Source organism: Geotrypetes seraphini, chromosome 5 (genome assembly GCF_902459505.1).
Source record: "Geotrypetes seraphini chromosome 5, aGeoSer1.1, whole genome shotgun sequence".
Classification (NCBI taxonomy): domain Eukaryota; kingdom Metazoa; phylum Chordata; class Amphibia; order Gymnophiona; family Dermophiidae; genus Geotrypetes; species Geotrypetes seraphini.
This window is the reverse complement of record NC_047088.1, coordinates 6,112,167-6,136,583: the sequence shown is the minus strand read 5'-3', so window position 1 is coordinate 6,136,583 and position 24,417 is coordinate 6,112,167. Positions and strand designations below refer to the sequence as shown.

Below are 24,417 nucleotides of genomic sequence, written 5' to 3'. Positions count from 1 at the left end.
GCCGTCGCATGGCTACTGACATAGCTGTGGCTCTGGAGGTCAGTTCAAAAGTGTCATAAATTGATCTGACCATGAACTTACGAAGCTGCAAAAGGGAGGAACAATTTTGGTGAAAAGCAGATTTCTTCCGGTCGGGGAGATATCTCTCGAAAACAGTCAGATTTTGTATAAGCTGTTTTAGATAAAATGAGAAATGAAATGCGTAATTTCCTGACCGGTTGGCCAACATCGCATTCTGGTACAGCCTTTTTCCAAATTTGTCCATGGATTTACCCTCTCTGCCAGGAGGGACTGAAGAATACACACTAGCCCCCTTAGACTTTTTGAGTGTGGACTCAACTAAAAGGGACTCATGAGGTAGTTGGGGTTTGTCAAACCCAGGAATGGGAATGACTTTATACAAAGAGTCCAACTTGCGGGGAGCTCCAGGTACAGTTAAAGGAGATTCTAAATTTTTATAAAAGGTCTCTCTTAAGATGTCATGGAGAGGTAACTTAAGGTATTCCTTTGGAGGCTGGTCAAAATCCAGTGCATCTAGAAAAGCTTTGGATTTCTTTGACTCAGCCTCCAAGGGGATGGAGAGAGAATCACACATCTCCTTCAAAAAGGAAGAAAAAGAGGACACATCTGGTCTAGAGGAAGGTCCCAAAGCAGAAGGGTCCTCATCACCAGAAGAGCATTCCCCTTCAGAAAGAAGAGGATCTTCTGAATCACCCCACAAATCAGGATCTCGAACTTGAAAACTCCAGTCCCGAGATTCTGGTGTGGAGGGTTCTAGGTGACGAGATTTGCGAAGCGATTTCCCTGACCTGATCGACTCGGTACCGGGAGATGTCACTGGATGCACCGGAGCCGAAGTCTGTACAGCCTGATGGTGAGCTCTCGGCTCCGGTGCAAGAACCGGCATGGAGACCGAGGAAGCAGATTGTACCGGTACCGACAAAGTGGAAGCCGATAAAATAGGGCGTTCCACTGTCGGTACCGGTGGCTCAGACCGGACCGGGACCGGAAGGCTCGGTGCCAAGAATGAAGGAAGAAGGTGTTGCAACTGTTCCTTAAGCTGCACTTGCAGAACAGCAGCTATACGCTCTTCGAGTGAAGGCACCGGTACCGCCTTTTTCTTCTGCGGTACCTGCGGTGCTGCTCTACGCCCCGAGGATGAGGAACCCGATGTCGAGGGGCTCACCTCTATTGGGGCGGAGCGCTTCCGTGGGCGCCTCGAAGTCGGCAGGATTGGGCTCGCTGCCACCGAGACCGGAGGACGCTCCAACGGGGAAGGCTTCTTAGCCGGCTTACCTGAAGGAGTCGACGCCGATGCGGTATCACGTGGCGTCGATGAGGTGGGTGCCGACTGCGCCGGAGCTGATGTCGGTGCCAGTGTCGTAGAGTCAGACATTTCGGCACCAAAAAGCAATCTCTGCTGGATTTGACGATTTTTCAGAGTTCGCTTTTTTAAAGTCGCACAGCGGGTGCAGGTAGACGCTCGATGGTCGGGACCAAGACACTGTAGACACCAATTATGTGGGTCAGTGAGTGAAATTGGTCGTGCACACCGCTGGCACTTCTTAAACCCGGGTTGAGGGGGCATGAATGTAAAAACGGCTTCAGCCAAATCGAAGGCCGAGGCTTCGATGGTGGCAAAAGGCCCCGCCGGGGCAAATTCGAAAAAAGAAGAAAAAAACAAATGGGTTTTTTTTTTTTAAAGAAAAGAAAATAAAGAAAAAAGGAAGGAAACAATATTTCCTTCAAGAGTTTACGCGAGCGGGAAGAATCAAAAAGATTTTCTCACAACGGCCGTTGAGAGAAACGCGTCTTCTTAGCTCCGCGGAAACTAAGAAACTGGGGACCGCGCGCCTCTGTCGGGCGGGAAGGCACTCGCGCGTGCGCGGTGCGGCCTACCAGAACTTTCCAAGTTCTTAGAGTGCAATCACTCTAAAATTGTCCGTACCTGGGCTCCATCGGTGCCGTCACCCATCAGTCAAGAATATGCTGCCTGCTTGTCCTGGGATAAATCCCATTAGCTTTCCGGCAGGGGATCTGAAGGTCCAAAAAAACAAGCCATCTGTTGGACGCCAGGCTTGTCTGAGGAAGAAATCTTCTCTCACCTCTGATCAGAGGTTTCCCTATGTAGCTCCAGCACAGAAGCATGGCACAGTGAGTAGCCTATGGGGGAAATTGGTAGGGTGGAGGTCCTTAAAAGTAATTTTTAAAGGTTTGAGGTTAGGGATCAGGTCCCCCACCTCCTAAAACCCCTTTCCTGCATTTTTTTTTTCTCCATAGGCTGTTTTAGGTACCAGAATTGCTAATGCGGCAGCTATCTTGGATACCTCTTATTTTTGATAGAAACAGTATAGATGGATTCCTCAGGTGGAGATACTTTGGATTCATATCAGATTTGGGGCAGATGCCTATCTGAAGGGGGTAATTTTTCTACATGCCACACAGCTTTTGTGTGTGTGTGTGTGTGGGGGGGGGGGAATGGGAGCTTCGGCCTTTATCTCTCCTTATGCTTCTAGTGGCTTAGGTGCTCATCAGCTCGACCATCTTCTGTGCTTGAAACTCCAGCAGGAGCCAGAGAAAGTTGACTTGGTATCCCCGGCGAAGTGCAGCCATATGCCAGTGGACACATACCAGAAGCCAGTGTGGGAGACCCTGCCAAGACCCTCTGGCAACCTGTGAAGTGGTTTGCTCCTAAATTCAAACACATGATATATATGAAGTCTTTTTAAGTTTCAAAAGCCAACCTAATCCCGTGAGGGCCTCAGCAGAAGTTTAGCAAAAGGCGCACAGTCCACCCCAAGGATCCATGCGTTTTTCACAGGGACTCAAGCTCTGGTGGACTCAGAGGACAAAGGTTCAGAGTCCTCAACTCTGGGAGATTCACCATCCCAGCCAGGAGGACCTTACCAAGATCAAATAGCAGCCCTCTAGCCTGCAAGGTTTGATTGCAGAGGTGCTCCAGGAATTAAAGTTGGAGCTGCCTCAAGCCTCCACAGATCAGCACTCACTTATGAATGGCATCAAAGACTAGAATGCCTGTTTTCCCTCACATTAAGAGATTATTAGGATTTTAACAGACCACAGAAATGTTCCCAAGGGGCCCTTAGAGGTAACTAAATCTCTGGCTAAGCTCTACCCGATGGATGCTGAGTTTCAGCAGTGGTTTGCTTTGCCTAAAGTGGGTTCATTGGTGGTGCAGATTACGAAGCAAACTTTACTTCCTAGTGAAGGGTGTATAGTCCTCAAGAACATACTGGACCGCAAGATAGAATGCCATCAAAAGACAAGTTGAGGCTACTGTGCTAGGACTGAAAATGGCAGCAGCAGCAGCATCTTATATTGCCGAGGCATGCCACTCTTGGCTAAGCCGGGCTCTAGATAGCAATGCTAACCCTCATTTCCATTTGGAGAGGGATCGATTATGTTGAAAATGTTCTGTATGACTTTTTCAGGGTCCTAAGCAAGATCTCAGTTTTCGCCATCTCCGCTCGCAGAATGGGTCCTAAGCAAGATCTCAGCTTTCGCCATCTCCGCCCGCAGAATGGGTCCTAAGCAAGATCTCAGCTTTCGCCATCTCTGCCCACAGAATGTTATGGATTAGACAATGGGAGGAAGACTGCCTCCAAGGCAACACTGAGGAAACTCCCTTTTCAAGGACAGTTGCTCTTTGGCAAGGGCCTGGATGATCTAGTGGCTAGTGTGGTGGATTGGAAGTCAAAATCCTTATCAAATAGCAGACACTGGAATGTGAGGGGGTCCGGTAGGGGAAATTTTCATGGTTCCCTGCAGTTTTGCCAGTATTTGGGAGCATCCTGCAATCAGAGGACATTCCAGGGCCAGAGGCAAAGGTTCAGGAGCACCAGGTACTGGGGATCTCATTTCTCTGCAACTTCCAATGACACTAGAACAGCCAGTCCCCTGAGAAGGGGGGTGGCAGAGTACTGGCAGGCTTGAACACAGATCTCTTCAAATCAGTGGGTGCTGGATATCATTTGGGAGGGGTACAAGCTAGAATTCTACTGGCCTCTCCCAGACCTCTTTCTCGCTTCTCCAGCAGGGAAGCTGAAAAAGGTGGCCTGGGTATGGGTAATGGTTCAGAAGCTCATTGCTTTAGGAGCCATAGAGCCTGTACCACAAGGAGAATGGTGCTTGGGCAGATAACTCCATATACATTATGTCCAAAAGAGAGTCAGGAAACTGATTCTGGATCAAAAGTCAACACAGCCCTCAAGACTTCCCACTTCCACATAGAAACAGTGCAGTTGGTCATTGCCTCGATTGCACCGGGGAAATACTTTGCCTCTCTACTTAATATGCCCTTCTTTCTAGCTCACAGAAAGTTCTTGAGGTTCTATATTTTGGACAAGCATTTCCAATTCACTGTGCTTCTCTTTGACCTAGCAACAGCACCACAAATCTTTACCAAAGTAATGATTGTTATGGCAGTGCGCCTCCGCAAAGTGAGAATTCAGGTGCACCCTTACAAGGATGATTGGCTTATAAAAGCACCCTGTAGAGACGAGGGAGTGACAGCGGTAGAGCAAGTGGACCAGTTTCTACAGACGTTGAGTTAGGTAAACTTCAGAAGAGTCACTTGATCCTGACTCAGCCCCTGGAATCTGCTTTGAGATGGCACAGAACAGGATCTTCCTCCCGGAAGCATGCAAAATGAAGATCAAGAGGCAAATTCTGGAGATTCACAGCCTGCTAGCCCCCATAGCTTGGCAGTATCTTCAACTGCTGGGATCCAATGATAGCCACAATTGATGTTCTCTAGGCAAGAGCGCACTTGTGCCCTCTTCAGGGGTCGTTTCTCTCACGTTGGTCTCTGCAAGTGGACACCCTGGATCTCCCCCACTGCCAGGGTCAGGCAAGGCATGGAGAAGCCTGGATGGTGGCTTGAGCCACAGTCCTTGAACAGGGAAATGCTGCTATGCATCTCCCAGCGGACAGATGTGACGATGGATGCCAGTCTATTTGGTTGGGAAACTCATTGCGAGAGATGTCCATTGCTAGGGCATTGATCCCCATGTCAGAGGAAGTGGTCGATCAACCGCTTGAAGCCAAGAGCGATACTTTTAGCTCTGCAAATCCTGGGCAGCGCCCTAGAAAGAAAGGTAGTATGAGTCTCCTCAGACAACACAACCACAGTAGCCTATGTAAACAGGCAAGGAGGCACTAGGAGTGCACCGCTGAGCCTGGAAGCTCACTTATCCTTTCAGTGAGTCCATCTTAGTGGCTTACATAGCTGGGGTAGAGAATGTGCAGGTGGAATTCCTAAGTTGGCAGATCTTGGATCCTAGGGAGTGGCCTCTCTTTGGAGAGCTTTTGACTGCATAGTCAGGCATGGTATGTATGTGTGTGTATGTGCCCAGAAACACCAGGCTGGACGCTCTTGTTCAAGCCTGGTCTACAAAGGAGCTCCTGTTTGTGTTCCCCCTATGGTCAATGATAGACAGAGTTCTTTGGTGGATCAGGTCGAGAGATCCTGGTAGCTCCAGATTGGCTGAGGCAGCCGAAGTACGCAGGCTTAATTTGTCTGCAGAGAGACAAGGCTCTCAGGCTTCATTGTCATCTGAATTGTCTCTCACAAGATTCCATTGCCCTAGAGCAGGGGTGCCCACACTTTTTGGGCTTGTGAGCTACTTTTAAAATGACCAAGGCAAAATGATCTACCAACAATAAAATTAAAAAAAAAAACACAGCACACTGAAAGGCAGAGAAAATGTTAATTATCATTTATATTCCGGGTTTTTCTCAAAGAGGTCAAGGCAAATGACTTTATGCAATGTCACCTCAGTAACAACCATACAAAAATAGACAAATATACCCCCTCCCTTTCTACTAAACCACAATAGCAGTTTTTAGTGTTGGGAGCTGCGCTAAATGTCCCGCACTGTTCTCAATGCTCATAGGCTCCCTGTGCTAAAAACCGCTATTGCGGTTTAGTAAAAGGGGGCCATAGTGCAAAATATAGACAGCAGATATAAATTCTCAAAACGGACACATTTTGATCACTAAATTGAAAATAAAATCATTTTTTCTACCTTTGCTGTTTGGTGATTTCATGAGTCTCTGGTTGCACTTTCTTCTTCTGACTGTGCATCCAATATTTCTTCCATTCTTTCAGCCTATATGCTTCCTCTCCTCCAGACCTCATTCCCTCCCCAAACTTTTTCTTCCTCTCTCCCTGCCCTTTCTTTCTCTCTCTCTTCATGCCTCCTTTCCTTCCTACTCAACCCCATGGCCTGGCATCTCTCTCCTTTCATTCTATCTCTTCCTCCCCTGCCATGCTCTGGCATCTCCTCTCCTTCCTTTCTCTCTGGTCTGGCATCTGTCTCCTTAATTTCCCTTCCCTCCCCCCATGCCCTGGCATCGTTCTTCTCTCCTTCTCTTCTATCTCTCCCTCCCCCCTCCATTATCTGGCATTTTCTCTCCTTCCATGGTCTGGTTTCTCTTTTCCTTCCCTTCTCTCGGACGCCTGTGGCATTTACTGTGCTTCTGCTGCCGCCTCTGTGTTTGGTAGCCAGGCTGGAGGTAAAAGGCGGCATCACCCCACACGTTACAAGGTCCGGTTTGGACCTCTCAGACTTGCCGGCTAGTGGCCAAGCAATAGAGATGCATTATAATATTTTTTGTTTTATTTTTAATCCCTACTTGCACTGCCTTCTTGAGAAGCCCCAGTGAAGGAACGGGACGCAGCCACTTTCCTTCTCTGGCTCTGGGGATGCTGGAGCCAGGAGAGGGAGACAGAAAAATATGTGGGGAGAATGGCACTCGCCCATTTATGTTCAGCGGTGCTCTCCTCGGGGGCGGACATGAGCAGAAACTTTGCACAGGGAGGGAAGGTGATGCTCAAAGCATGGCTGCCCTGTCCTGCCCCTTCAGCAGTCCAGATACTTGCCGTTGTGGCCGCAGCCAGTTATCAAAAGTGTCTCGTCCCAAGGCCGGAGTTTGCAGGGTGCGTCATTCCTGTTTCGGAGCACGTGTTGTTAGAGGAACTGAACCCAGGCGGGGGCAGGCTCTAACACTGCATGCGTCGGCTTCCCTTTTCTTCTGAAACAGGAATGACATAATTTCCTGTTTCGGAGACGGGAAGCCAGCACACACAGTCTTAAAGCCCCGCAGCCTGAGTTCAGTTCGCTTGTGGGCAAGAAGGCAGTGAGTGAGTGGAAGGGAGGGAAGCTGTCTTCACCAGGCAGTCGGGGAGCAGAAGGCTGATCGGCCGGTAGATTTTGAAGGCAACGCGAGTCTATCACGGAGCCTGGGATGGGCTCCGCGATAGACTCACTTTGCCTTGGCGATCTACCAGTCGATCGCGATCGACCTATTGGGCACCCCTGCCCTAGAGGATCCAGAGTGCTTTGGTCTTACATCATGGCTCTTGAGCATGAAGCCTTAGGTCATAAAGGCTATTCACCTGAAGTTGCTGCCACGCTCCTGAGGTCAAAGAAGCAGTCTACGTTAGGCCTACACAAAAGGCTGGAAGTGCTTCAGGAACTGGTGTGAGCGACAATGCTCAGACTCGGTGACCGCACCAATTTTAGTGGTGCTCAACTTCCTGCAGGAAGAACTGAAGAAGGGCCCAGATACAGATAGCCGTACTTTTCTGCTTCAGAAAGCAGGTCAGCAAGTGCTCATTGGCATCCTATCTGGATGTATCCAGATTTTTGAAGGGAGTCTTACATCTTCACCTTCCCGTGCAACAACCTTTTCCATCTTAGAACCTTAATCTGGTCCTGCAGACCCTTGCGAAGGCCCCCATATGAGCCTTTGGAGCAGTCATCTCTGGTAAATCTGACGGTTAAGACATTTTTCTTAGTGGCTGTGACATCAGTGAGAAGAGTATCAGAGCTGCAGGCTCTGTCCTGCAGGGAACCCTTTCTTCGCATCTCAGAGTCTAGTCAGTGACATCTTCGCTATTTGTATTCTGTAATTCGCTGATTGTCCAGCTCTCTTCAGTGTAAACCACCTAGAAGTCGTAAGATTGTGGCTGTATAGAAAAAATAAAAGTTATTATTATTAGTGTCTTGATTAGAATAATCACATCCTTCCTACCGAAGGTGGTGTCCAGTTTTGAACCAGGAGGTGCGACTCCCAGCCTTCACATCTATGGGAGTGAAGAAAGCAGATAGAGTGGACAAAGTTCTGTATGTGCGATGAATTTTGATTCATTACTTGGAGGTGATCAAAGAGTTCTGGCTGTCCTATCACCTCATCATAACTTATGAATGCGGCACATCAGGGGAGACTGGCATCTAAAGCAGCCATATCCAGATGGATCAGGATAGTCATATTCTCTGCCTATATTGGAAGTGGAAAGCAGTCTCCAGTGGCAGTGAAGGCACAGATTCGTGCGTTCTTGATATCCAGGATAGATTACTGTAACATAGCTTACGCAGGTCTCACTAAATTTAATATTAGACGTCTACAGACATTACAGAATACAGCCATAAAGTAATTACTCCATTGTTCAAACAATATCATTGGCTTCCAATTATATACCGCATTCAATTCAAAATACTGATACTCACAAGTCGTTTTACTCTTTGGTTCCTGATTATCTTAGCTTTCTAACCATCCCCTATTCTCTAGCACATGTATTAAGATTGATACAGGACAATAGGCTTGTTCTCCCAACATTAAATAGAACAAAATGTCCAAAGCACATTGGCTACCAGTAGAACATAGAATTAGCTATAAAATTCTCTTACTAATATTCAAAACCCATTTAAATAACCAGCCCAAATTCATCGACAGACTTCTTATCCCTTATACTCCATCCAAAGTTTTTCATTCCATGACTCAGAGCCTTCTCACTATTCCATACTTAAAGCACATTAATACAATGAGATCCAACATTTTCGCTGTTACCGCACCTCAATTATTTACGTGAAGAATCATCTTTAACTCGCTTCAAAACAAAACTAAAGACATTTCTATTCCAAGATGCTTTTGGATCATAACTGTCCTTGTAAGGACTAATTACCTCGTTTCCAGTTTAGTCCTCCCCTGCCTATTGTTTGTCCCTTTTTTATTCTCTTTTTCTCTGAATATTGCAGTTCTTACCCTTTTCCCTCCTGTTTTAGTTCATCCATTTTTTTTATTTATTTGTTCTACTAACAATACCTAATGTAATTTTTTAATCTTATTTTATAGTATTTGTATAATCTTTTATTATTGTATACACTGCTTAGAAGTTTGATTAGGCGGTATAAGAAAAGTAGGGATGGGCGGACCCGCTATGCCTAAGGCCTGATTGGTCCAGACTTCTAGAGCCTGGGCCAATCAGGCCTTAGGCTTCACGGGATGGGCCGGGACGGGGCAGACCCGCCTCATTTCGATGAGGCGGGCCTGCCGGCTGGACGGGCAATACCCGTCTGGCCAACAATTAAAGGTTAGTTTGGTGGGGGGAGGTTTGGAGGCTGTTAGCGTGGGGAGGGGGGTGCGTCTTCCGGCAGGAGGGGTTGGGCACCCTCCTGCCGGCAATCAGACAGGCGGTCGCGGCCGCTATACTTATAGCGGCAGAGAGATCCCTTGCCGCGATAAGTATAGCGGCCGTGTCTACTCTAACCCGATTCTGTAACCGGCGTCTGTAACATGGACGCCGGTTACAGAATCGGGGTTTAGTGTAGGCCCGATTCTGTATAGGACGCCTCTCCTGGGCCGTCCTATACAGAATCCGGCCCTCGGTGTTTATGTAAACCGCTGGGAACTATGTTAAGATTTGGTGGTATATCAAATTTTAATAAACATAAACATTCCACTTGCCGCATCTTTTGTAGGGCGGCTACTTGGACAATTTCCATACATTCACTAAATTTTACATGGTGGATGTGGCAGCCTGGCTGGACACCATTTTTGGATCCTCAGGACTGGTAGCAGGCTCATCTGCCCCGCTCTAATATGTCCCACTGGACAAGTCTACCGGTCTTGTTGCACAAGAAGGAAAGATTAGGTTCTTATCTTGCTAATCCTTTTTGTAAACAAGAATGGTAGCCTTGACGCCCATCCTGTCTGATGTATACGAGCCTGTTCTGCTTCAGACATGCCTGCTTAGTCAGATGTCTTGTTTCTATCACCTGCCCAGTAGGGTCAGGACTGAAGAATTTATTCATAAGAGCAACAGAACTATTGGTGCAGATGGCACACAGGTTTGTGGTTCCTTTTATTACCACCTTGTTTTGATTAGTAGTGGTTTAAAAGCAGTGATGTTATTGTTTGCATTTAGAGCAGAATTATGTAGTTTGGGGGAATTTGCACTATAGTACGTGCTAGAAGCTTTAGCACTGCCTGAGAGGTGGAGTTCATCCTAGAGTGATGGGAGGTAGAGCATAAAAACAAACAGTGGGCTCTCTACAACCCGTACAACGAATGTGGGTTTAACTCGCTGATCAAGACTACCACTCCTGTTTACAAGAAAGAAGATTAACAAGGTTAAGAACCTAGTCTTTCCCTAGTTTCCCTTCCTCAGGTTATCCCTGTACAATATTCTCTTTTTGAGAGATTGTAAACCCTCCAGGGACAGGAAAATCCCTGTTCTACTTGAATATGTCACTCAGAACTATTGAGAAAAGACAACTAAATTCAGACCGTATCTTGTCCCCTGCTATGCGCATCCTGTTACCATCCCCCCTAATCTCCCTATACTCTATTGTCCCCAATTTCTCTCCCAGCTCTCCTGTACCACATGAACCAAGCACAGCAGGCAGCATGGCACTCAATATCACAAGAACACAAAAGGAGTTCAGTACTACGCCGTGCAGAAAGGCCATGGCAACAGCGGTTCCATCTCCCACTGGCTCATGATAAAATCTACCATGCACAGTTGTGCAGAGCTCCCCTAGGAGTACAGGTTACACCACTAAGACACTTACTGTAGGGAAAGTACCTCACGCGCATGAAAATCTCTCGAGCCGTTTTCAAAATCTCCACAGCCTGAAAGTGAAAGGAATTCATTATAGTTTATAGCCTGATAGAAGAGAGGCTCAAATGATGATTAGCTTATTGTGAACTGCAGTATATCAAAAGCAGAAGAGCAGGGCTGGGACCCTCACCTTACTGTGCTCAATATCTTGAAAATCCACATCATTCACTGCTAGTACCTGGTCCCCCTCCTGTAGGCCAGCACGGTGGGCATCTGAATCTGGAATCACCTAGCAGCAGAAAAAGGCTACATGAACGTAAAGTGGGGAGAGTCTAAAACTACATAGCAGATGATGTACCCTGATGGTATGCAAAGCCTTAACTCTGCTCTTTCGCTGTTTGTAGCCTTCAGTGAACAAAATGCTTCAACTTACACCCTTCCTTTCTTAAAGGAACTTTCTGCCATTTTTTAGTGTATAAGTGCAGGCTGCCCACTCCTAGGGCCATGTAGGAGTTTCCTAAAGGGAGCGCTACAATGGTGTGTATATACATAAGGACCTCATGTAAGGTGTGATCTGTCTAATCAGAACCAGCCTGTCTTTTTTTTTTCCCAATTCTGTATTCATTTTTTCATCTTACACCAAGTGAACAATATTACATCAATTAATTCCTATACATCACTTGAAAGTTATTTCTTAATATTATTTCAATACATATTTTAAATCCCCCCACACCCTCCCTTTCCACAGATAATGTAAATCAAACATATCAAACATGTAATGTGTTCAGAATAATAATAAACCAATGATGCAGCAATATACCCCCCCTTCCCCATTATTAAAAGGCTCCAGTTAAGGGTGTGGGAATAAAAAAGCAGACCTTAGATATGAAGATGCCAAGCTGTGAAGCCTTTCCTCCTCGGATGTTAAATCCCAGCTAAAGAAAGAGACACACACGACAATAAAGAAATTACCAATGCTCAGTATTTCTTTATGGCTCTATAGTAAAGAACGCTCTCAATATCTGGTACCTCCAGGGGTGTCATGGATTTTATATATTACCTTTCCATGATACAATCCGTTCTTGTTATTCGTGACAATATGGTTCCCAAAAATATTTGTGAACCACAAAATTGCGAATAATGAAAGGTTGAATCTATGGGATTCCAGCAGTAGAAGTTGTGCCTCAAAATTACAGAAAGTGAACAGTGGATATGGGACAGCAGTGTAGATGCTCGTAAATCACTCTCTGGACACTGGGGGGCCATAGCTGGAAGTGAACGCCAGACGCAAAGTGAAAATGAAAGCAAAGAAAGCAGTTTTTTTTTTAAGAGCAGGTCCATAAATGCGCTGCAACTGTGGATATGTGAATTTGTGCATCAAGAACGTGAGAATAATGAGAACGGACTGTACAGTCAAAGCGGTTTACATAGTCCATGCAGGTCCTTTGTCTCTAGTGGGCTCCTAGCATCCCACTACCCCTGCAGCACTGGCACAGTATAGGGTACTTCACACCTGAGCTCCAGAAGGCTTCTTTAGCACAATAGTCCGAGGCAGGAACTGGGTCAGTTCATTATTGTAGTCTGGGTGATGAATTCTCTACAGTATACAAAAGAGTGAACAGGGTCAGCTGCTAAGCTTGAAGAGTTAGAAATTAGAGCAGAGCTTCAAGGACTGCACTGGCTGCTCCGTTGTAAGAGTGGAGAAGCATGCATTGAAATTGCGCCCACTTATACAAACTCAAAATATTTAACAGATTTCCTAAGGATTATTGTCTTTGATCTGCACACATGAAAATGACCAGGGCAGAGTCCAGAGCTGTGGCATTAAGAGAAAAGGGCTACCTTAAGCAGCTCTTCCCAAACTATTACCCACTTGAAAACAAAACAGCGCAATTTACCCAAAGCAAAAAGGCAATAGAAGCAGTCAGCACAGGACCCCACTCACAGACTGCAGCATGCTGCATGGTCTTCCGACTTTAACAGGAAGCCCACAAGCCCCCTGCTTCTGGGAACCCATTATGATTCAGGAAGCATTGACCTCTGGCCAATAATACTGTTTCAGATTGAATTTTTCATGCTCTTTCTCTAGAATAAAGTAAGGTTTGCATAGTGTAGGTAATAAGTACAGCTATGCGTCCAAAATTACCCAGAATTTATTTTTGCTGTGAAATTCGGAAAAATTCAGTTCTGGCATAGGAAAAGGAATGAATGTTTTTAGAATTTATAACTCTAAGCAGTAGTTCACAGGGACTAGGAAACCCAAAATGAATGTGCAAGAGATATTTGCATACAATTATCCTAACAACCAGCTGAATTAAAGGGTCTCCCAGGATCACGTTAAGAGCCACTGCTCTGTAGCAGCTTTGCCATGGACAGCAGACCTCCCTTACCTACCTCCTGAGGGGGAATCCAGGTAGGGGGGTTTTCATAGGCAGGGAGAAAGACAACAGGGTATGGATAATCCTCATAGGGGATTCTGTTGTCCATTCTTGACTCCACGGTCACCTTGCCCAAGGGCTCCAGATGCCCAAGTATATCTGGGAGCAGTGAAAGCACAAAGCAAGGAGAGAACATTAAAAGCTGTTCCTCTGCAAAGGATGCACATCTCAAAATTGATTACATTGCTTTTCTGCTGGATCTAATTAATCTGTACTGGTTCTGTCCCGAGTCTATTCTTATCTAGGCCTCGTGTATACTTGAGTATAAGTTGATTTGAATAAGTCAAGACCCTCATTTTCCCCCCCCCAAAAGGAGGAAAAATGGCTGACTTGAATATAAGAAGCGGCTTAATATTCAAATGTCCTGCCCTGCCAGAATCTGCACCCAGCCCCCTTCCTTCCCAAGTTCTCCACCCTGTACCCCCTCCTTCCCAGGCCCCACTCCCTACCCACTATATCTCCTCTCTGCCGTCACGCTTTCCATATGACCCGAGTACCTGGAATCCCTGGTGGTCCAGAGGTGTAGTGGGCTCCTGCCCCACTGCTGCAAGGTCTGGCGATTCAGCTGTACTGAGCAGGAGCGCACTTCCCATGCTGCTACTCAGTGCTGAGCAGCTTCCTGAATGGCTCCCACAAATTCTTGCAAGACTCACCACAGCCATTCAGGAAGCCGCTCTTGTTTGAGAGCTTCTATAAATGACTGGAGAGTCAATTCAGAGCGGTTTACGTGAGCTTCTGTAGAGATGTTACCATACAGAGTTATGCCTAACGTGACCATTTATTTTTTTCATCAAAAGGGGACATCTATTAATTGTCAGTCCCACTCCCAATCCCACCCTAGCCCCGCCCAAATCTCACCCTAGCCCTAACCCTAGCCCTAACCCTACCCCAACCCCACCCCCAATTTCTTCCATTCATTTTTCATGTACACATATCTTATTAATTCATAATGGTAACCATAAAATTTTAAAAAACTACAAAGCACACTATATGCAGAGAAAATGTTAATTATCATTTATATTTGGGGGGTTTTCAAAGATGTCAAGGCAAATGACTTTCAAATATGCAATGTCACCTCAGTAACTAAAGAAAAATAGACAAATATAGTGCAAAATATAGACAGCAGATATAAATTCTCAAAACTGACACGTTTTGATCACTAAATTAAAAATAAAATCATTTCTCCTACCTTTGTTTTCTTGTGATTTCATGAGTCTCTGGTTGCGTTTCCTTCTGTCTGTGTATCCTTTCTTTTGTTTCTTTCTTTCTGCACTCAGGCCCAACAATTGTCCCTTTCTATTCCTTCCCTCCTTCCTTCCCATGTCCTTAGTGCCCCCAGAGCCTCCTTCTCATGTCCTTGGTGCCCCCAGTACCTCTGTCCTGTGTCCTAAATGTCCCCAGTGCCTCCATCCTGTGTCATTAGTGCCCCCATTGCCTCTGTCCCAAGTCCTTAATGCCCCTTCCCATGTCTTTAGTGCCCCCTTCCCATGTCTTTAGTGCCCCCAGTGCCTCCTTCCTATGTCCCTTTCACTGCCTTCCACACTTTGTCCCATCCTGACAGAGGGAGGCCGATCCCGTGCCTTCCTGCTTGTTGACATAATACATGGCGACCTGATTGTTCATGCGAATGAGGACCACCATGTCGTGTAGCAGATGCTGAAAAGCTGTGAAAGCAATGAAAATCGCCCTGAGTTCCAGATTGATATGGCACAGACGATCCGCACTCGTCCAATAGCCCTGGGTGCGGAGACCATCCAGATGAGCGCCCCAAGCATAGTTCGAGGAGTCGGTCGTGAGGACCTTCTGATGGGTAGGCATGTGAAACAGCAAACCTCTGGAAAGATTGGAAGAGAGCATCCACCAGTGAAGCGACTGCAGCAGAGCAGGAGTGACCTGAATGTAGCGAGTCAGAGGGTCGGAGATCTGCAACCATTGAGAAGCCAGGGTCCACTGAGGAATCCGCAGGTGAAGTCTGGCAAAAGGAGTCACGTGAACCGTAGAGGCCATGTGGCCCAGGAGCACCATCATGTGTCTCGCCGAGATGGATGGGCGAGAAGAGACTGAGCGACAAAGATGAAGAAGCGCCGCTAGGCGCTGAGGAGGAAGGAACGCTCTGAGTTGAATAGTATCCAGAACAGCTCCAATGAAGGGGAGAGTCGGGAAGGTTGAAGATGGGATTTGGGAAAGTTGATCTTGAATCCCAGACTCTGCAGAAACCGATTGTCCTCTGAGTGGCCTGGACGGCCCCCTGAGACGTGGAATCCTTGATGAGCCAGTCGTCGAGGTAGGGAAACACCTGCAGACCATGGTTCCTGAGTGCTGCGGCCACCACAACCAGGCACTTGGTAAAGACTCTGGGAGACGAAGCTAGGCCGAAAGGGAGCACTCTGTACTGAAGATGAAGGTGTCCCACCCGAAATCTGAGGTATGGACGGGAGGCCGGATGGATGGGAATACGAGTGTAGGCCTCCTTGAGATCCAGGGAGCATAACCAGTCATTCTGCTCGAGGAGGGGATAGAGAGAAGCCAGGGTCAACATGCGAAACTTCTCCTTGACCAGGAACTTGTTGAGCACCCTGAGGTCCAAAATAGGACGCAGGTCGCCCGTCTTCATCAGAACAAGGAAGTACCGGGAGTAAAAACCCTTGTTCTGTTGGTCCACAGGGACCGGCTCGACGGCACAAAGCCGGAACAAAGCCTGAGCTTCCTGAAGAAGGGCGGTCTGGGTTAAGTTGGAAGGATACTCTCTTGGAGGATGTTCCGGAGGAACTTGATGGAACTGAAGAGAGTATCCCTCTCTTACGATGGAAAGGACCCAGAGGTCGGTGGTAATAGTCGTCCATCGATGGTAAAAATGATGGAGACGACCTCCGATGGGAAAAAGCGGGGAGGGCAGAACGATGGAAGTTATGCTCCCTACCAGACAATCAAAAAGGCTTGGGAGCCTTTGGGACAGCAGAAGGTTGAGGCTTTTGTTGGGGCTTCTGCTGGTGCTGCCTCTTCACAGGCGGGCGGATGGTGGGGGCCTGCTTCGGCGGGTAGCGCCTCTGATAAATCATAGGCGGACGAGACGGACAAGAGATAGCAGGCTTGGGCTTCTGGCGGAGAATAGATTGAAAAGATTTTTCATGTTTGGACAGCTTCTCCGTCGCCGCCTCGATGGACTCGTCGAAAAGGTCCGCTCCCGCACAGGGAACGTTCGCTAGCCTGTCCTGGAGATTTGGGTATGTATCAATGGTCCGAAGCCACGCCAAGCGTCTCATGGCCACCGAACAAGCAGCAGCTCTGGGCGAGAGTTCAAAAGCGTCGTAAGACAATTGCATTATTTGCAGGCGGAGTTGGGACAACGACGCCAGGACCTCCGAGTACTCGAAGCGAGCTTGAGAGTCCAGATAAACTAAAACTAAACTAAACCTTAGGTTTATATACCGCACCTTCTCCACAATCGTGGAGCTCGGCACGGTTTACAGGAAAAGTGAAGGGAAAGGAACTCCATGGAATGTGTTAGATGAGGAACAGAGGAAAGAGGGAAGTTGGAGGACAATGGTGTCAGATTAGGAGGGATGTTAGGTTTTTGAGAATAGCCAGGTTTTCAGCTGTTTACAGAAGGGTTGGAGAGCACTTAGGATCCGAAGAGGGGAGGGAAGGTTGTTCCAGAGCTCGGTGAGTCTGAAAGGGAGGGAAGTCCCTAATTTTCCTGGGAGTGAAGTTCCTTTTAGTGAGGGGAAGGATAGTTTCGATTTTTGGATGGGTCTGGAGGTATTAGGGTTTGAGGAGTTCCAGGAGAGCGGGATTAATAGTGGAAGGATGCCATGGATGATCTTGAAAGTTAGACAGATGCATTTGAAGTGGACTCTGGAAATTATCGGAAGCCAATGAAGTTTGAGAAGGAGCGGTGTGTCATGGTCGAATTTACTTTTTGAAAAGATTAGCTTGGCCGCGGCATTTTGAATCCGTTGGAGTCTGTGAAGGTTTTTCTTTGTTAGGCTTAAGAAGATAGCATTGCAGTAGTCCAATCTGGAAAGGATGATGGATTGGACGAGAACGGCAAAATGTTTTTGATGGAAACAAGATCTAACTTTCCTCAGCATGTGAAGGCTGAAGAAACATTTTTTTACCAGGGAGTTGAGGTGGTCGTTGAAGGACAGTGTAGAATCGATAATGACGCCCAGGACCTTACTGGAGAATTCAAGCTGCAGAGTGGAGCCAGAGGGCAATGGAATTGAGGTGGGTAGCTGACTTTTGAAGAATGGAGAGAAAAAACTCAAAGTAGGTCACAAAATGAAAGCTGTAATTCAGGACTCGAGAAGCCATCTTCGAGTTCTGGTAGATGCGCCTGACAAATCTGTCCATGGTTTTGCCCTCCCGGCCAGGAGGAGTGGAGGCATAGACCTGGGAGGGATGAGACCGCTTCAAGGAAGATTCAACCAATAGGGACTGGTGAGAGAGCTGCGCCCCGTCAAAGCCCTTATGGTGCACCGTGTGGTACCTGGCATCCAACTTCCCTGGGACCGCGGGAATGGAGTATGGAGTCTCGAAGCATCTCATGAAAGTTTGGTCTAGAAGCTTATGTAGAGGCAGACGGAGAGACTCAGCAGGAGGTTGGGGAAGATGCATCGTCTCCAAATATTCCTTAGAAAACTTGGAATCCGAATCCAGGGTGATATCCAGATCCACCGCCATCTGCCTCAGGAAGGACAAGAAGGACAACTGGTCAGCCAGGGCCGGGCCTCGAGATGGGCTCGAAGAAGATGAGGCGGCCTGGTCCGCCCAGGCAGAAGACTGGCAGGGGGAGCACGAACCCCCGCAGTTCTCGAGTTCCGGCATAGGAGAAGGAGGCGAGTACTCCGGTGAAAACTCCCGAAAAGGTTGCTTACGACGAGAGTGTGTGCCGAGGAGGCACCGGAGGCGACTCGACCTCGCGGGAGGCTTCCGCGTGCCCAGACTGGATCTGGGAGAGAAGCGTCGGCCCAATCTTAGTAAAGAGCTTGACAAATCGCTTCTCCATCATGGCATGGAACGAAGCCGGCAAAGGGATCCGCATCCGCAATGGGACCTCCAGCACGGACATCGCTAACTCGGCCACCAGGGGGCTTGGGCTTAGAAACCTTGGGCACCTTGAGCACCACTGGAGGAATGGGAGGCTGCACTACCTGACCTGAGGAGACAGCGGAAGGCACCGCAGCAGGCGTCGGAGTCGTAGCCGGCACGAACGAGGCAGGCTTGAGCAGACTCAAGGCCGAAGATGTTGAAGCGGAAGTCGAAGGTGTGGCGCTCTGCGATGAGGGCAGCTCCGGGGACGCCTCCATGCTAAACAGCGACTCCCACAAAATACAGCGACGCTGTGCTGTAAGTGTGGAGCAAGGCCGGCACGATTTCGGAAGATGTTGAGGCCCGAGACACTGAAGACAGTGTCGATGAGGGTCCGTCAACGAAATCACGCGCTGGCACTTGACACACTTTTTAAAACCGGTAACAGGCCGGGACATAGGCCGAAAAAGCTCCGCCGCAAGATCGAAGCCACGGGGCCGCAGCCACGCGCCCTGCCCGGTCGAACGATCGAAAGAAATTTAAAAAAAAAAAAAAAAACAAGAAAACGCAACGTGAACCAACGATGAGCCCAAAAAACCTCAAATCCATGGGCAAAGAAGGCACAAGTGAAGGAACTTCATGCAGAGAGTCGAAGACAGACTTCTCAGCTCCGCGGAAGAGAAAGAACTGAGGAGACACGCCCGGTGCATCGGGCGGGAAGGCACTCGCGCATGCGCGGTGTGGGCAACTCGAAACTTCTAAAAGTTTCTACAAGCAAGTATGCTTGTGAGATGTCCGCATCGGGGCTCCGTTGGATGACGTCACCCACTAGTGAGAATACCTGCCTGCTTGTCCTGGGATAATACATTTTATTTGCTAAGTTCCACTATAAGCCGTCTTCCCCGAGATATGCAAGACCTGTACTCAAACAAAAAAAAAAAACAACCTTCAAAAGTAATGGAGTAACAGGAAGGGAAAATTTGCAGAGCATGGCTCGTGGAATGTGTGTGTGTATATCTCTCTCTGTTTTTAATGTCTGTTCTTATTCTTATATATCCACGTGTCAGTGCATGTACGTATGTGTGTGTGTATTTATATCTTTGTGGGTTATCATCCTGTCTTCCGATCAGACGCACTCAGAGAAGAGGCTGTTTGAAAGGCGCAATTCCAAAATTGCTATGTGACTAGAGCTGCCTTTTCATAGCCTTCACTGCTAGTTACCCTGGAAACAGGCGGAGCAAGCTTACTTACACACAGCAGGAGAACTGGAGATTTGCATCTCTACTCTCTAAAACAACCTAAAGCCACAAGAACCACCTCATCTCTACGAACCAATCTATCTATTCTGTAATTCCTTTGGAAATGGCCAGATAGATCCTTTATGTAATCCGCCTTGAACCGCAAGGTAACGGCGGAATAGAAATCACTAATGTAATGTAATTTGCAGATGGAGTTTTTAAAATCTGATCAAGTGGGGAAAGCATGCAGAGCATGGCTTATGAAATTCTTTCCATCTCTCATGCAAGAGTGTGGATGCATGTGTTAGGGCCAATTTTGTGGGTGGGAACAATTTGTAGAGTGGTGGGCAGTTGCAGGGGAGAGTTTTGAGGGTGGGGACAGTTTCCAGAGGGGCAAGGCAGTTGGGAAGGCATAGGTTTTGGAGTGGGGACTGTTGTTGGGAGGTGGTTTTGGGGCTATGGGAGTAATTTGGGAGGTAGGGTGATTAAGAGAGTGGAGAACAGAGGGAGTTTGAAAAGGAGGAAGTTCTAAATCAAGACTTCTAAAACTGTAGGTCATGATCCCAAATGACACAGCAAACACCTACATTTTGTAAGGCAGCGTTGGTTCAAAATCTTCCCCCAAAGAAGACCCGTGTTTGGGTTGAAACGCCTATATAAGATAAAGGCATCAGTTCTTCCATCTTATCAACGTTGATGGTGGCAGGCTCCACCACACATCAAGCTAAGTGTTGCCTTTTTTATAAAGATTAGTTACATTGCACATAATTTATTTATTCATACTTTCTAAAAGGATTCAAGCAAATGCACAGTTTAGGAATATATATTTTTAGTCCTATTTACACAGAGTGACATTTCACAATTATTAAATTAATTAATTAGGCTTTATGCACATGCACTTTAGATTTTTAAGCTTATATTCAATGTATTGTAATCTAATGGAAATCTAAAATGAAATTACAATTTAGTTTTTTCACACACACACATAGCTATTATTTTATTATTTAATATTTTAAAAGTATTTAAGATTAGTGCTTATAACAACAGTAAATTTAATAAACTAAGTAGCTATAATTATTAAATGTAATTAAAATAAATAAATTAAAAGATTTCTTACTGGTAGGAGGTGGTGGACATAAATGATTATAACAATATACAAGACAGGAACTTGGAATGGTATACATCATAAGAGTTCCAAAGATTGAAGTCTGTATAATTTATGATATGTCCATCACAGTTTTCTTTAAACACTTAAATACTCAATAAGGATTATGACTTAATTTTAATCATATTTTGAATATTCATGATAATATTTTGATTTAGATTAGATGCTATAGTGGCCTTCATTTCAGTTTTGAATGGTGTTAGTTTTGATGATTTGATTTCATATATTTAATAGATTATCTTCTCTTTATCTATTTTGTTTATATTTAAAGTGTTGATACATGGTTAAGACCTTTCTATATAATAACAAAAACATGGGAGAACACACTAGATGCAAGCCACCGCTCCAGCCCTGGTGTTTTTGGTCTTCTGCACATTAAATCTGTGCTGAATAGCCAAACACCTCATTAAGCTTAAACCCATTTTTGTATAGGGGCCCACAAAAATGTTTGAAAACAGAGCTAACTGGTACTAACGCCTAGTGCACTTTTCTGCATCAACCCCTACACATCAACAAGATGGTGTAAGACCTCAATCTTATCTATCAGATCACAGCCAAATGGTCCTGTCCAGTACATCAATAAATTGGAGAAAATACCACGTGTAGTTCCCCTCCTCCACAGAGACCCCCCCCACTTCTAAATACAAATGGGGTAAGCAAAGGAAACCACAAACCTCTGGAACCCTAACCTGACTGTTCTAAATGAAGAGTCCAGTCTCTTCAGAAGTAGCAGAAGTAAAAGAGGATAAGTGGTTGCAGTTGAAGCAGGCTATTCAGGTGGGGTTCCCTGAATGGAAGTATCTTAATAATCAATATAATCTGGAATTTCTATGCTTCCAAGCAGACTTCCTAGGACATCAAGCCGCATTGTGGTATAAATTGTTATCTGGATACTTGAATAAAAAACCAAAATGTGGTCTTAGAAACATTTGGAGCATTGAGATTAAGCAGCAGATTTCTGCATCTCAATGGCCACGAATTGGTCTTGGAGAATGAGATGTACAGTGTCAGCATCTATGAGGCAAACTTGGTTTTTTTTGTTGCATAGAGCGTTTTGGACCCCTGTTCGTTTACAAAAGTTAGATAGCTCTAAATCTAATAGATGCTGGCACTGTAATCTGGAACCAGGGACATTGGATCATCTACTTTATTACTGTCCCTGTATTAAGTTATTTTGGAATTCTTTTTGGACTCAAGTAAATTCTCTATTGGAAAACCATGTTGCGCTTTCTTATGATACGGTTTTATTTGGAATGGTTATGAGAAAAACAGTCAAATATCATCACACAACAATAAACTTTTATTAATTATGACAGGGGTTGCCATTCAACATATTACCAATAAATGGAAAAATTACAAAAATCTTAATTACACATTCTGGTGGAATTCGTTATGTCATATTTTTAAAATGGAAAGAGCATTAGCGTTGGAAAGAGGGAATTATAATAACTTCGTAAAGATTTGGGGGCCATTGGAAAAGTATTGTAATGAATAGGCATCATTTTTCTTCCTTTTTTTAGATTTATTATATGCAAACTCAGGGGGGAGGGAGGATTTAGGGAGGAAATTTTATAATTATGTTTATAATAATAGTATAATATATTTTATATAGAATAACTGATGAAGGGTGGGTGGGTAGGGTTTATATCATTAATGGTCTATTAGATTTTATGTGTTAGATTTTAAAGTGCTATATTGGAATCAATTTATGATATATTTATGTGCACTTGTTTGATTTTAAAATGAATAAAGAATTGGAAAAAAAAAAGAAGTAAAAGAGGATAACAAAAAAACAGAATTCGAAACACAAAAACAAATGCAACTAATAAGCAAAACTAAAACAACAACAAAAAAGAAACAATTAAATCTAAAACAGAGAGAGCTCTTGGAAAAGATTTATGCAACACTGTGGGTCAACCTTCAGACTGGTAGTGGGTATTCCATGGCCTGTAAAATTTCTGGAATTCTGTGTAAGTAGACAACTAGTTAAATTCATAGATCAAACCGATGGTTTCAGACCTATACACAGCACTGGAACTAACATCTAAAGATATCAACACTATAGTACTACAATTTGACATCTCTGCAGCATTTGATACAGTCGATTACTCTCTCCTACGTCTCAAACTAAATGAACTTGGAATACAAGGTGCAGTAGTGCAATATTTTTCACAATTCCTAAGAAATAGATCTTACAGAGTCTGGAAAGAAGGCAAAAGATCACAAAAATCGAAGGCCATAAGGTTCACCAGTATCCCCTGCACTGGGGAATAACCTTTCCTCTTTTGCAGATGCTATCTTCATTCTCTGCACAGCCAAAGAATCCTTCAATAGCACCATAACATACCTGAAAAATACCATAAATAACCTATGTACTTGGACGATGAGGAACTTCCTTAACTTGAACAAATCCAAGACAAGAATACTATGGTTCAGAGACTACAACTCGCTACTGAGCACAGACCTAGAACTGGTGAGAGGCTATAGGTAAAAAATACCTCCAAAGTCCTGGGAGTCACACTAGACTCAAATTTAACCTTCAACACACACATTAAAATGAGACAACTGAGGACAATAAGACTAGTCATGACTGAAACCAGATTCAGGACAGTAGCACATCTGTCCTCATACCATACCTAGGCTGCTGCATTACAGAAAAGGAATGCAAGAGACTGCAGCTACTACAAAACACAGCTGCAAGACTAAATCTAAAAAGGAACCAATATGAGAGAGCAAGTCCACATTGGCTGCCGATGGAAAAAAAGGATCTAGTTCAAGATAGCATGCATGGTCCACAAAGCGATATATGGTGAGAACTCAGAAGGACCAACTGCTGACATTAAAGTTCCACATTCCTTCTTCAACTCACGTACTACGCAATGCTACAAACTATCCTAACCATCTCCTCAAATTGTATGGCGAAAGAAGACATTTGAAGCTACCTTCGACTACCAAGGACCTCTCATTTGGAACAAACTGCCAATAAGCCTAAGACAACCCAACAACTACATTGAATTCCGGAAGAAACTATTTTCACTTTAGTCACTTTCTTATCCTTACCCCTTCATTTTCCTAAACCAGTGCTGCTGCCAATTATGTGACAGATGAACAGGATGTTCTAAATCAGTGGTCTCAAACTCAAACCCTTTGCAGGGCCACATTTTGGATTTGTCGGTACTTGGAGGGCCTCAGGAAAAAATAGTTAATGTTTTATTAAAGAAATGACAATTTTGCATGAGGTAAAACTCTTTATAGTTTATAAATCTTTCCTTTTGGCTAAGTCTTAATAATAATATTGTCATTTATCAAGAAACTGTTTTATTTTACTTTTGTGATTATGATAAACATACCGAGAGCCTCAAAAGTACCTGGCAAGCCGCGAGTTTGAGACCACTGTTCTAAATCATATTGTAAACCACATAGATTCCTTGTAGAAAATTGTGATATATAAGACACTGTATTTTACTGTAAAGCACAGTTATTTACCGTAACAGGTGTTATCCAGGGACAGCAGGCATATATTCTCACATGTGGGTGACGTCATCTACGGAGCCCCAGCGTGGACAGCTTTTCAAGCAAACTTGATTGAAGTTTCAAGTTTGCTATGCTGCACCACGCATGTGCATGCCTTCTTGCCCACTAGAGGGCGCATCCCCACCTCGTGGTCCTCAGTTCCAT

General features: G+C 45.4%; 1 protein-coding gene across 2 annotated transcripts in view; it reads right to left on the bottom strand.

The window, feature by feature from the left end:
* The window catches only part of PDZD11 (PDZ domain containing 11), a 40,591-nt gene that overhangs the window by 6,496 nt on the left and 9,678 nt on the right, over positions 1 to 24,417 (bottom strand). For both annotated transcript variants that reach the window (XM_033944720.1, XM_033944719.1), the window contains exons 2-6: positions 13,262 to 13,404; positions 12,381 to 12,464; positions 11,746 to 11,802; positions 11,058 to 11,156; positions 10,878 to 10,938 (exon numbers count right to left, since the gene is read on the bottom strand). In XM_033944720.1, coding sequence (XP_033800611.1) covers positions 10,878 to 10,938; positions 11,058 to 11,156; positions 11,746 to 11,802; positions 12,381 to 12,464; positions 13,262 to 13,354 — 394 coding nt within the window. In that variant the 5' untranslated portion in view covers positions 13,355 to 13,404. The remainder of the gene's footprint in view (positions 1 to 10,877; positions 10,939 to 11,057; positions 11,157 to 11,745; positions 11,803 to 12,380; positions 12,465 to 13,261; positions 13,405 to 24,417) is intronic.